General features: G+C 33.9%; 1 protein-coding gene across 1 annotated transcript in view; it reads right to left on the bottom strand.

Annotated features, from left to right (window-relative positions):
- Window positions 1-12,924, bottom strand: part of LOC106461950 (asparagine--oxo-acid transaminase-like) — a 55,328-nt gene that overhangs the window by 19,537 nt on the left and 22,867 nt on the right. Inside the window, exon 3 of the mRNA XM_022389051.1 lies at window positions 5,034-5,161. Coding sequence (XP_022244759.1) covers window positions 5,034-5,161 — 128 coding nt within the window. The remainder of the gene's footprint in view (window positions 1-5,033; window positions 5,162-12,924) is intronic.

The raw sequence follows: 12,924 nt of genomic DNA, 5'->3' as shown, positions 1-12,924 counted from the left end.
CCTAGCACTTTAGACTTTGAAGTGATTTTGGGTTCCATACCTGAGTTCCAGAACCGCTATGAGTGTTCTATAGTTGTGCCTGTCATCTGCTGACAACTTTCCAAGTATTTGCAGTGGTTGTCCCTTCAAACTCGCTGCCAGATATACGGCTTTCTGCTCCTCTATCCATCCAATCATTTCTGCCAGGAGTTCAAATTGCGCTCTATGTGCTTCCCACGGTGCTTTCCCATCGTATTCCTGTGGCTTCCTTCGTATTAGATCACCCCTATTGCTGACACTTGTGTCTGGAATGTGACTTCCAGCAGGACTGAAGATGTCTGCATTAGGGTTTAGCTGCGGGGTCTGGAAGGGGCTTCCCGTTGTCTGAGGCTGATTAGGTCGATGGCTAATATATCCTCCTTGTGGAAAAGACAGTAAATCATTCTTTAATATATTTAATTCGCTTTGAAATTTACTAATGTTTTCCATTTGTGTACTTCTCCAACCACTGCTGTAGTCTTTCTTCTTGCTTATTTTTTCGTTCTTCTTGTTTCTTTTCTTTTTCCTCCAACTGCTGTAATCTCTCTTCTTGTTTCTTTTCTTTTTCCTCCAACAACTGCTGTAATCCCTCTTCTCGTTGTTCTTGTTTCTTTTCCAGGTGTATTTTTAACTGTTCATTAAATCATTCGTTTGTGTGTGGATTTCTATTAGTTTCTCGATTATAAGTAAAAATTCACAGATTTTCACTTGATTTGATAAACAGATCCACTTGTGTAGTCATCATTATTGTAATATTTGTTTAGTAAATACTTTATTTTAATCAAGGTATTCATCTGAATTTTTCTTCAATGTCTATGTTGTGTTTTTGGTGATTTCACCCCTCTATAATTTCTTTAAAATTTTATCTGTAGGAAGGCATATTAGTGTAATTCTTCTAAAGATTCGTTTGGTTATTCTGCATGTATTTATCGCATAATTGTGAACCAGATGTTGAAATATAATAAACGTGTACTAATCTTTTTGCTCATGCAAAAAGATGCATTCAACAACAGCTGTTTCTTAGAAGATTTTACTAGTTTCGCCGTATGCCTGTACCCACTTTCTGGGGTGAAGCAAGCATATATCAAGAATTAACAGAGATACTTGTATAAATTGGTAAAAGCTAGGCATTCTTTCCCTTTTTGATATTATAAGGTTATAAGGACTAGTTGGTGACGTAGTAACATTTAGATTATCGGATGTTGCTCTTGGACCTTTTTTCGATTTGAAAATGTGATATCATATAATCCTTCTTGCTTTTGTTCTCTGCAAATTTAATATGTATGCTGCTGTAAATCCTTTCTCTTTACCTTAGCAGCCAATATAGTTACAAGAGAATTTAAGAGATTGTTCAGTTTGGTACATACGCTGCATTACAGGGTTGTGTGCATTATATTAAAATATTTATTTTTGAGCATGCAAATCAGTAAGCCATATGTCAACCCCAACCAATATAAAATCGTAGTGAACTGACATATCAGAACTAACATTTCATATTGGTTGGATTTTAATAGGTAGTATGATGCCATCAAAAGTTGATCACTATGATGTCCTTTCCAACACAAAATATTTATACCTTCCAATACCTCGGATTGAGGATTTAGTTTTCAAGATAGGAATATTCCTTGTAGTTGATGATATGGAACAAAAAAGTATGGCTGAACTTTGTGCACGAGTACCATCCAGAAAGAGACCTGAAAGAGTTCAAACCCCAGCCACAGTAAGTAGACAGTAGCATTTTGTAACAGGAATGAATGCAAAGGTTAATGGCTAAAGCCGTCTGCATGCCCTCAGAAACAACACGCATTATAATCGAGAAGGATATTCATCAGGAAAAGTGACGCATGTGTAAATAAGATGCTTCCACAACGTATTACTTCCCCATTACATACCTCAAATAACTGGAGGTTGAAATGGGTGTTGAATGTTCATGCTATTTCATACAAAAAAAATACCAGTGAAGTTGCTGTGAATTTCTGTATGACTTGACTGTAAAACTGCTGGAAAAGTACACAATGGAAGCTTTACTTTGAATATGACATCATTTTGATAGTCTTTTGCACTGTAAACTACACTGCTTGATTATCAAACAGAAAATGATCAAACGTGGAGACATGAACTGTAGTGATATGTAGAGGCGCCAAAACTGTTTTAACATAACGTTCTCACCCTTTGTATCAGTATGAATAAAAATGTCATTTATTTGTTTTGCCTTTGCAGTTTGTGTGTACACCACATTTTCAGATCCTGTGATATTGCAATACCTGTAGGATATCAGTTTATCTCACAACCACAGTAATATAACTAACTAGATCTCAAGTTACATGGATTGTTATATATATATATATTGGAACAAATTATGGTAACATTTGTCAAATGCACATTAGACTAGTTTATATCTAGTTTATACTCTTTGTTTTAGTGCAATTCAATAAGCTATCTGCACTTTGTGTAGTATGGAAATATAACCTATAATTTTAGCTTTGTAAGTCTGTAAACTTACCACTTCCCCATCGAGAGACCCCTCAAGTTTTCTGAGGTATAATAATTTAAGTTATCTTTATCAAATAATTCGATGTATGACAAAGTAATCTATCTTTGTCACGGTATTTGATGTATAAAAACGTATTCTAAATTTATCAAGTCGTCTGATGTATGATAATATAATCTCATTAGTTATATCTGCCTCAGACATTACGTTACAGTTAATGTGATATAACATTTCTGTAGAGTTTGAATATTTTATGTTAAAGTGAGAAAAACATTTAGTTTCAGGATTAAGTAGATTATATGTATGAATCTTATTTATATCTAGGAATTGGATTTCAACAGCATAGAAAAACATATATAGTGACGTGTACTCTGTACTACAATGTAACTTACTCATGATAAATTCAACATTTGTTTTCACATATTGCTACACAAATGAACTACAGTATTTATTTTAAACAGGAAAACATAAATTCTATCTGAATCTTACAAAACATTTAACTTTCATACGAATGTTGTGATTATAAAACAAGCATAAACAAATAGTCTTGCTATGATTACAACAAACATTACTTAGTTTCTTAGAATTTTAAACCCTGTGACCCCTTTCCAGTAGAGGTCAGTGACGTGATTCGTTAATGCCAACTTCTTTTCATAAAGAACCAATCATGATGGACTGTGATATGTGTCATAGTGAGACTTGTTGAAACAATCAATTATATTTGTATGTATTCAGTTAGGCCTGGCATGGCCAGATGGTTAGGGCACTCGACTCGCAATCAGAGGGTCGCGGGTTAGAATCCCCGTCACACCAAACATGCTCGCCCTATCAGCCGTGGGGACGTTATAATGTGATGGTCAATCCCACTATTCATTGGTAAAAGAGTAGCCCAAGAGTTGGCGGTGAGTGGTGATGACTAGCTGCCTTCCCTCTTGTCTTACACTGCTAAATTAGAGACGGGTAGTGCAGATAGCCCTTGTGTAGCTTTGCATGAAATTCCAAACACAAACAACGTATTTAATTAAACAGAAAAGAATTGATATTTTCATTTATGTAGTATGTGAAAAACGTTATAACTACTATATGCTTCGCAAGTTATAGTAATTTGAATAGTCTTGACCGTTTGGTAATCCTTTAGATTAGAAAATCTTAATTTTTACTCAACTGAACGAAATTTTGTAAGTCTTACGTTTTATAAAAGTACAAGTGTTACTTCATTTAGTTGGAGCAAAATGATCATATAGAGTTTAATAATTTGTAGGTAGAATTAGACACAAGAATCAAAACTGGGCTATAATAGTACATACATAAAATAATAACATAAAAATATATGTGAACTGAAAGGTCAAGCTGTACTACATTATAATACTGACACAAGTGTTATATATTAGAGTTTGAATGCTTTACTTATAAAACGATAAGAAATGTAATTTTTTCATGATAGATATTTATAAGATAAACTAGAATAATTGTAAAAAGTATGTTGTGATTGTGAATCCCCCTATTCGTTAGTAAAAGAATAGCCCAAGGGTTAGCAGTGGGTGGTGATAACTAGCTGCCTTTCCCCTAGTCTTTCACTACTAAATTAGGGATGGCTAGCTCAGATAGCCTTCGTGTAACTTTGCATGTAATTCAAAACAAAACAAACCAACTCTTCCTTTTTCATCCCTAATGGCTCATCCTCTGGTGACACAACTTGAAACTATTATGCTACTAATTATTTACACCTTATCGACTCCCCCTACTAATACGCCCCCTGGTTCCACTTCATAGAACTATAACATCACGTGATCTAATGGACTCAAGTTTTTACCCCTTCCTTATCATCTGATATAACCAATCAACATGAGGAAGCATATTTTGGACATCAAAGTGCAGCCTTAACTACTAATCTTTCTCGAGCTGTCTGATATATGATAATATACTCTATCTTTATCACATTATCTGATGTATAATAATTTTCTATCAATTGTTCAAGTTATTTGATAATTGACTGTGATCTCTAACTTCGTAAAATTACCTAGTGTATGATGGTGTATCTTAGCAAGGTTTAGATATTGTTTGTATGATCATGTCCTTCATGTGGGATATGCTATCGGTTTTATGGCAATGCATCTACCTGGTACATGATGATATACTTCAAATAGGTCGAGATATCTGCTGTATGGCGATGTACCCACCTAGTTAACTATCCACTTCATGGTGATATACCTAATATGATGTGCTGCTTACTTAAATGTATGTTGCATGATGGTGTACTCTACTTATGATAACATATATTTTACATGATGATATATTCTACTAAGTTACGATATATATTACATGATGGTGTAGGTTAAAGGATCTGTTGTATGGCAATGCAGTTTATCTGTCCTATGTTACGAAATGTGTTAGACAAAAAAAGGAGCATTACTAGGTGAAAACATATGTTGTATTACAATGTTTTCTATCTTAGGTAACATATTTGCATGTCAAAGTTCTTTATATAGCCAAGATAGCTGTATTGTATGATAATATACCTTACCCTGGTCATAATTTCCGGTGTCAATTTCCAGCCAGTATTCAAGTCAACAGGAATTACGTGGATTTTATGTCTTGTGATTCGAGCCTGAGGTTCGTAAGTTGTCCACGTTGGTGACAAAAGTAGAATGTCTGGAAGAAACAAATCATAACAAGCAATTACACAAACGAATATGCAACTATAAAGTCAATGTTTTAGAACATGTAACTAATGTTAGCTTTAGTTTGTTAGGAACTGACACAAAATTGTAGTTCTTGAATTTCAAGGTACACAAACTAAAAGTTAAAAATCCATCGGAAAAAACTAAGTTAAAAATCTGTTGAACAAACTAAGTATAATAATTTGAGAGCTAAGAACTCTGCTGAACAAGCTAAGTTAGGAAGTCTGTTGAAGAAAAGTAATACAGGAAATATGCAGAATAACATGAGAATTACGAAATCCTTTAAACAAACCTGTATAATAATTTGAGAGCTAAGAACTCTGCTGAACAAGCTAAGTTAGGAAGTCTGTTGAAGAAAAGTAATACAGGAAATATGCAGAATAACATGAGAATTACGAAATCCTTTAAACAAACTAAATTGCTAAATCTGCAGAATAAACTGAGAGCTAAGTTAGAAAATATTTTGAACAAACTAAAAGCTAAGAAATATGTTCAAACTAAGTTAGGAAATATGCAAAACTGAGAGCAAAGAAATCTGACGAACAAACTAAGTTAGGAAATATGTAGAATAAACTCAGATATACAAAATCTGCTGAACAAACAAATTTAGATTAACACTTGATCAAACTAAGAGCCAGAAAATCTTTTAAACAAACTAATTTAAGACATTTTGGAATAAATTCAGAGTCATGAAATAAATTGAACAAACTAAATTAGAAAATCTACAGAATAAATTCAGAGCTAAGAAATCTTTGAAACAAACTAAGTTAAGAAATCTGCAGAATAAACTGAGAACAAAGAAATCTGTTGAATAAACTAAGTTAAGAAATCTGCAGAATAAACTGAGAACAAAGAAATCTGTTGAATAAACTAAGTTACTAAATCTTCAAAATATACTGTTGAAAAAACTAATTTAGGAAATATGTAGAATAAACTTAGATATTAGAAACCTTTTGAACAAACTTAGATATTAGAAACCTTTTGAACAAACTTAGATATTAGAAACCTTTTGAACAAACTAAGTTACTGTTACGAAAGCGGAAGTGACGTGACACTGATAACACGTGATGAGTTTCTAGAAGGATTGGGGTACATCACGAATAATCCAGTATTTGCTAGATACCCACTATTCCTGTATATAAGCACGCCAGATAAAGCGAGACAATTATTTGGAATTGGATAACAGATAGAGATATAGAGACAGATAATTGAGCCAAGTGAACAGTAGTGACCATAAGTAAAGTTCGTGAATCATTGTGAATTACAGCATGTGTTTAAGTTAAATTGACTGTGGAAATTAAGTGTATTACAAAGTTTGTAACGAGAAAGAATAAACTAGTTTTAATTAAAAAATAACTTGTATCGCTGATGTTTCTCAGAAAGAATTTTTACGGGAAATTATCAAACGAGCAGATACGTAACATTACGAAATCTGCTGAACAAACTAAGTTAGGAAATCTGTTGAAGAAAAGTAATACAGGAAATATGCAGAATAACATGAGAATTACGAAATCCTTTAAACAAACTAAGTTGCTAAATCTGCAGAATAAACTGAGAGCTAAGAAATATGTTGAACAAACTAAGTTAGGAATTCGTCGAAAAACTTAGAAATAGGAAATCTGTTGAACAAACCAGGAGCTAGTAAATCAGTTGGACAAACTGAATTAGTAAATCTGTTGAACAAATTAATTTAGAAAATATACAAAAAAATTGGGAGCTAAAAAAAATATCTTCAACAAACTAAGTTAGGAACTCGTAGAATAGAAAATCTGTTGAAAAACTAAATTAGGAAATCTGTTTAACAAACAAAGTTATATAATCTGTTGAACAAACAAACTAAGCTAGATAATCTGTTGAACAAACTATGTTACGAAATCTATAGAACAAAAAAGTTAGATAATCTGTAGAACAAACAAAGAGCTAGAAAATCTGTTGTACAAACTATGTTACGAAATCTATAGAATAAACAAAGTTGGATAATCTGCAGAACAAACAAAGTGTTAGATAATCTGTTGAACAAACAAAAAGCGAGAAAGCTGGTTGGACAAACTATGTTACGAAATCTATAGAACAAAGAAAGTTAGGTAATCTGTAGAACAAACAAAGAGTTAGATAATCTGTTAAACAAAGAAAAAACTAGAAAGTTGGTTGGACAAACTATGTTACGAAATCTATAGAACAAACAATGTTAGATAATCTGTAGAACAAACAAAGAGCTAGAAAATCTGTTGTACAAACCAAGTTAGGAAATTTGTTGAACAAATAAAGTTGGTAAAACTTGCAGAAAAACTGAGAGCTAAGAAATCTTTTAAACAAACGAAGTTAGAAAGTCTGTTAAACAAATCTAACTTAGGAAATCTGCAGAATAACCTAATAACTGAGAAATATTTTGAACAATCTAGGTGATGAAATATGTAAAATGAATTGGGTGCTTAGAAATCTGTTGAACAAACTTAATTAGGAAATATGCAAAATAAACTGAGAGCTAAGAAATATACTGAATGAACTAAATTAAGAAGTGTGTTAATAAAACTAAGTTAGGAAATTTGTTGAAAATACTAAGCTAGAAAATCTGCAGAATAAACTTAGGGCTAGAGATTATGTTGAGCAAACTACGTCAGGAATTCTATTGAACAAACTAGTTAGAAAATCTGTTGAACAAACCATGTTAGTAAATTTGTTGACAAATTATGTAAGGAAATTTTATTGAACAAAGTACTTTGGGAAATATGTAGAGATAGGAAATTATTTGAACAAACTAAGAGCTAGAAAATCGGTTGGGCAAATTAAGTTAGGAAATCTGTTGAACAAACTAAGTTGCAAAATCTTTTGAACAATCTAAGAGCTAATAAATCTGTTGAAAAAACTAATTTATGAAACCTGCGTAATATTATGAGAGCTAAGAAATATATTGAACAAACTCAGTCAGGAATTCTGTTGAACAAACTGAGATAGGGAATTTGTTGAACAAATTAAAATAGGAAATTTATAGAATAAACTGAGAGCTATGATATCTTTTCAACAAACTAAATTCGGAAATCTCCAGAATAAAATGAAAGCTAAGAAATCTGTTGAATAAACGACGTTAAGAAATTTTTAGAAGAAACTAAGAGTTAAGAAATCTCTTCAAAACTACTTTAGGAAATCTTTGAAGAAAACTAAGTTAGAAAACCTGTTGAACAAACAAAGTTAGAAAATTTGTAGAATAAACTGAGAGCTAAGAAATGTATTGAATAAACTGAATTTGGAAATCTGCTGATCAAATTAACTTAGGAAATATGCAAAAAAGAGAACTAGGAAATCTGTTGAACAAGCTAAGTTAGATAATCTGTTGAACAAACAAAGTTAGAAAATCTCCAGAACAAACCTAGAATTAACAATTAAGTTTAACAAACTAAGTTGGGAAATCTGTAGAATACACTTATAGATAAGAAACCTTTTGTACAAACTAAGTTAGATAATCTGTTGAAGAAACTATGACCTAGAAAATTGGGATGAACCAGCTAAGTTAGAAAATATTTTAAACAAACTAGGAGCTAAGAAATATGTCCAAACCTAAAGTAGGAAATATGTTGAAATAACTAATTTGGGAAATTTGTTGAATAATCTGAGAGCTATGAAATATATCGAACAAACTGAGTCAGGAAATCTTTTGAACAAATTAAATTACGAAATTTGTCGGGAAAACCCAGGTAGGAAATCTGCAGCATAAACTTGGGGCTAAGAAGTCTGTTGATAAAACTAAATCAGAAAGTCTGTTGAACAAATTAAGTTAGCAACTCTAATGAAGAAACTAATTTAGGACATCTCTAGAATAAATTGAGAGCTAAAAATGTGTTGACCAAACTAAGTAAGGAAATTTAATGAACAAACTATGTTAAACACTCTTCAGAATAACCTGAGAGCTAAGAAATCTGTCGAAGAAACTACATTAGAAAATCTGTAGAATAAACTTAGATATACAAAATCTGTTCAACAAACTATGATATAAAATCTATTGAACAAAAGTCAGATAAACTCTTGAACAAACTAAGTTAAGAAATCTGCAGAATAAACTGAGACTTAAATAATCTGCTGAATAAAACTGGGTTAAAAAAATCTGTTGATCAAACTAACTCAGTAAGTCTGTTGAGCAAACTAAATTAAGAAATTTGTTGAAGAGATTAAATTAGTAAATCTGTGGAACAAACTAAATTAGAAAATCTGCAGAAAGATAATAAACGTGATAAACATCGTAAATTACGAAAATGGAGAATAATTTCGAAGCTATGAAATATGTTGAACAAACTAAGAAAACCTACAGAATAATCTTAGAATTAAGAAACCAGTTGAAGAAATTAAGGAAATCTGTTGAACAAACTAATTTAGGAAATATCTTCAATCAAAAATTTAGTAAATCTGGAGAATAGACAGAGAGAAAAGGAATATGTTAAACAAACTAAGTTAGGAAACCTGTTGAATAAATTAAAGTAGCAGATTTGTTGAAAAACTGTGAACTAAGAAATATGTTGAATAAAGTAGGTTAGGAAATTTCCAATAAAAATTCACAGCTAAGAAATTTGTTGAAAAAACTGAGTTTGAATATCAGTAGAATAAAGTTATAGATAGGAAATATGTTGAACAAACTAAGTTAATAAGACTGATGAAGAAAATAAGAGCTAGAAAATCGATTGGACAAACAAAGTTAGAAAATCTTTTGAATAAACTAAGAGCTAAAAATCTGATTACACCTAAATTACAAAAACTGTTCAAAAACTAATTTAGTAAATCTGCAAAATAATCTGAGAGGTAAGAAATGGTCTAGCATGGCCAGGTAGTTAAGGCATTCGACTCACAATCTGAGGGTCGCGGGTTTGAATCCCACCACATCAAACATTCTCGCCCTTTAAGCCATGGGGGTGTTATAATGTGATGGTGAATCCCAAGAGTTGGCGGTGGGGTGATGACTAGCTGCCATCCCTGTAGTCTTTCACTGCTAAATTAGAGATGGCTAGCACAGCACTCGCATAGCTTTGCACAAAATTCAAAAACAAACAAAACAAACAAGCTAGGAAATATAATGAAGAAACTAAATCAAAAGATCTGTTGAACAAACTAAGAGAGGAAGATTGTTGAAAGACCTAATTAGCGGTAGAAATTCTTTCCGAGGATCTTCAACGATACAATTCCTTTCTTGATTAAACCAGTTTATTCTTCCTCGAAATAAACTTTTAGCACACAAAACTTTCACAATCAGTACGTTTCTCGTCACTTTAAACTTAACAACTTTTATAATACACGCTACAAATCACAGCGATTTACAATCTCGATAACTTCGCTCTCAACGAGGGCAAAACACACACGCTTTACGAATCACTAGCGCGAAACTAACAGAATCATAAATTACATAGAACTTAAAGTAACTACTGCTCTCTCTTCATTCATCCCTGTTGCCTTTCCCTAGCAGGCTTATATACTAACGAAGAGGGCATCTCGAACACACTCGGACTTCCCCGATCATTCAAGAAACTCATCACGCATGCTTCCAGTGCCAACGAGCTGGCAGCATCACGTGGCTTCCACTGTCGTAACACTGCCCCTTCCTTAGTTTTGTTTGTCCTGAACAATAGCCACTTACATTAAACCAATAGATAATTAATAATAACTTAATTAAATGCACAGAATTTACAAACACAAAATTTCTTCTTTTGTATTGTTCTCCGTCGCATTGGCTTCTGCTTCACGTGGGGTTCATCTGTTCCATCAGAAAATGTCCCATTATTGGTAACAGTCACGTCAGTTGTAGTAACTTCATTAACAGCTTCACAGTTTTTCTTCTCAAAACTGGGTAGAGTTTCTTCAGCTTTTTCAGGTGACACATCTTCAGCAGCATCATTTGTTCCATTGTTCACTTTCTTCCAACTGAAATGTCCTGGACCATGATAACGCCAAAGCCTGATGGTATGCATCACCTTTGGCTTACCTCACCGACCACATTTTATTCGGAAAGTCACGTCTGAGAGACGATCCACTATATCATATGGGCCTTCCATTCAGAAGACAACTTAGGAGACTTCCCTTTGGGCTTCCTTTGATTATACAACCACATCCTGTCTCCTGGTACAAAGCTGACTTTGGTAGATCTCTTATCATAACATAGCTTCATGAAATCAGCAGATGTTTTCAACTTTGAATGGACTTGATGATGAATATGATCCACCTTCTCAGATAAAACTTTCACGAACTCTGACACATTTTCACGCAACTCTTCGTAAGGTGGGTGTCCTGCTATTGGATCTACTGGCAATCACAATTTCCGACCGAACATCAGCTTTGCTGGAGTGTATCCAGAGGCTTCATGCTCTGCTGTCCAATAGGCCTTCAACAGTGGAGGGAGTAAGACACCCCAGTCATCTTGGCAGCTATTACAAAACTTTGCCAATTCCTGTCCCAGTGTCCAATTGTACTTTTCTACCATCACATCAGACTGTGGTTGAAGTGGCGTTGTCCTGGTCTTTCATGTGCCAAACAACTTGTAACATTCATGGAACACAGCTGATTCAAAATTACGGCCTTGATCTGAATCCAGTTCATATGGCATACCAAATCTGAAGAAGAATACACTAATAGCCAAAGCTACAGTTGTAGCTTCCTGATTTGGTATTGCATATGCCTCAGGCCATTTGGTGAAATAATCCATCACCACACAAATGTACCTGTTTCCAACACGAGTTTCGGGCAAAGTACCAGCAATGTCAATGGCTACTCTTTCCATTGGTGCACCAACTTGAAATAACTTCATTGGAGCACATATATTGCAGGTCCTGCACCATTCATCCACATCTTGGCTCATACCTATCCAGTAAAATCTCTGCAGTAGGTGACTTAATGTCTTCCTAACTCCGAGATGTCCTCCTGTTAAACTTTTACGGGATTGATGAAGCACAACTTCCCGTAACTTTCCCATCTGCAGTTTCCCATCTACGAACAAAACTACTGTCTTCAAGCTTCAACTGCTCCCATTGTGCACAACAGTTCTTTATCACAGGGCTTAAGCTGGACACCTTCTGCCAAGCAGGGCACAAAATACTTGCTTGTAGAAAATCAATTATTGGCTTCAAATCTTGGTCTTTCTCCTGCTCTGACTTAATATCTATACCTGGTTCCACTTCACCATCATCAACTCCTGCAGTCGCTTTGACTTCAGCTTGATGACACCAGATTAGTTCAACCTCTCTTTTGCAGCAATGTCTGCAGTCATTTTTGCAGGGTCTTTGGCTCAGTCCATCGGCATTTCCATGAGATTTTCCTTCTCTGTATTCAATATCATAATAATACTGGTCTATCTTTCCTATCCAACATGCCAGTTGTCCCTCTGGGTTTTTTAATGATCTTAACTAGCGTAATGCAGCATGGGCTGTCCTGATTGTAAACCTGGCACCATAGAGGTAAGGATGGAAATATGACAGACTATTTACTATAGCAAGGAGTTCCATCGGTGTTACATAGTAGTTCATCTCTGGTCGATTCAGGACCCTACTGAAGTAGGCCACCACATGTTCGTTTTCGCCTACTTTCTGAGACAAAACTCCTCCAATTCCGACATTACTTGCATCATAAACCAGTATGTTTGGCAGTGAGGGATTTGGAAGCTTTAAAAGTGGAGCTGAGGCTAATTTTTATTTCAATGTCTTGAAAGCATGCTGGCAAGAAACTGTTCATTGGAACTTCTGGCCTTTTTGTGTCAAATCATGA

The sequence above is a fragment of the Limulus polyphemus genome, unplaced genomic scaffold, assembly GCF_000517525.1.
Source record: "Limulus polyphemus unplaced genomic scaffold, Limulus_polyphemus-2.1.2 Scaffold1064, whole genome shotgun sequence".
NCBI classification, from domain to species: Eukaryota; Metazoa; Arthropoda; class Merostomata; order Xiphosura; family Limulidae; genus Limulus; species Limulus polyphemus.
Note: the sequence above shows the minus strand (reverse complement) of the source record. Positions and strands in the feature narration are given on the sequence as shown.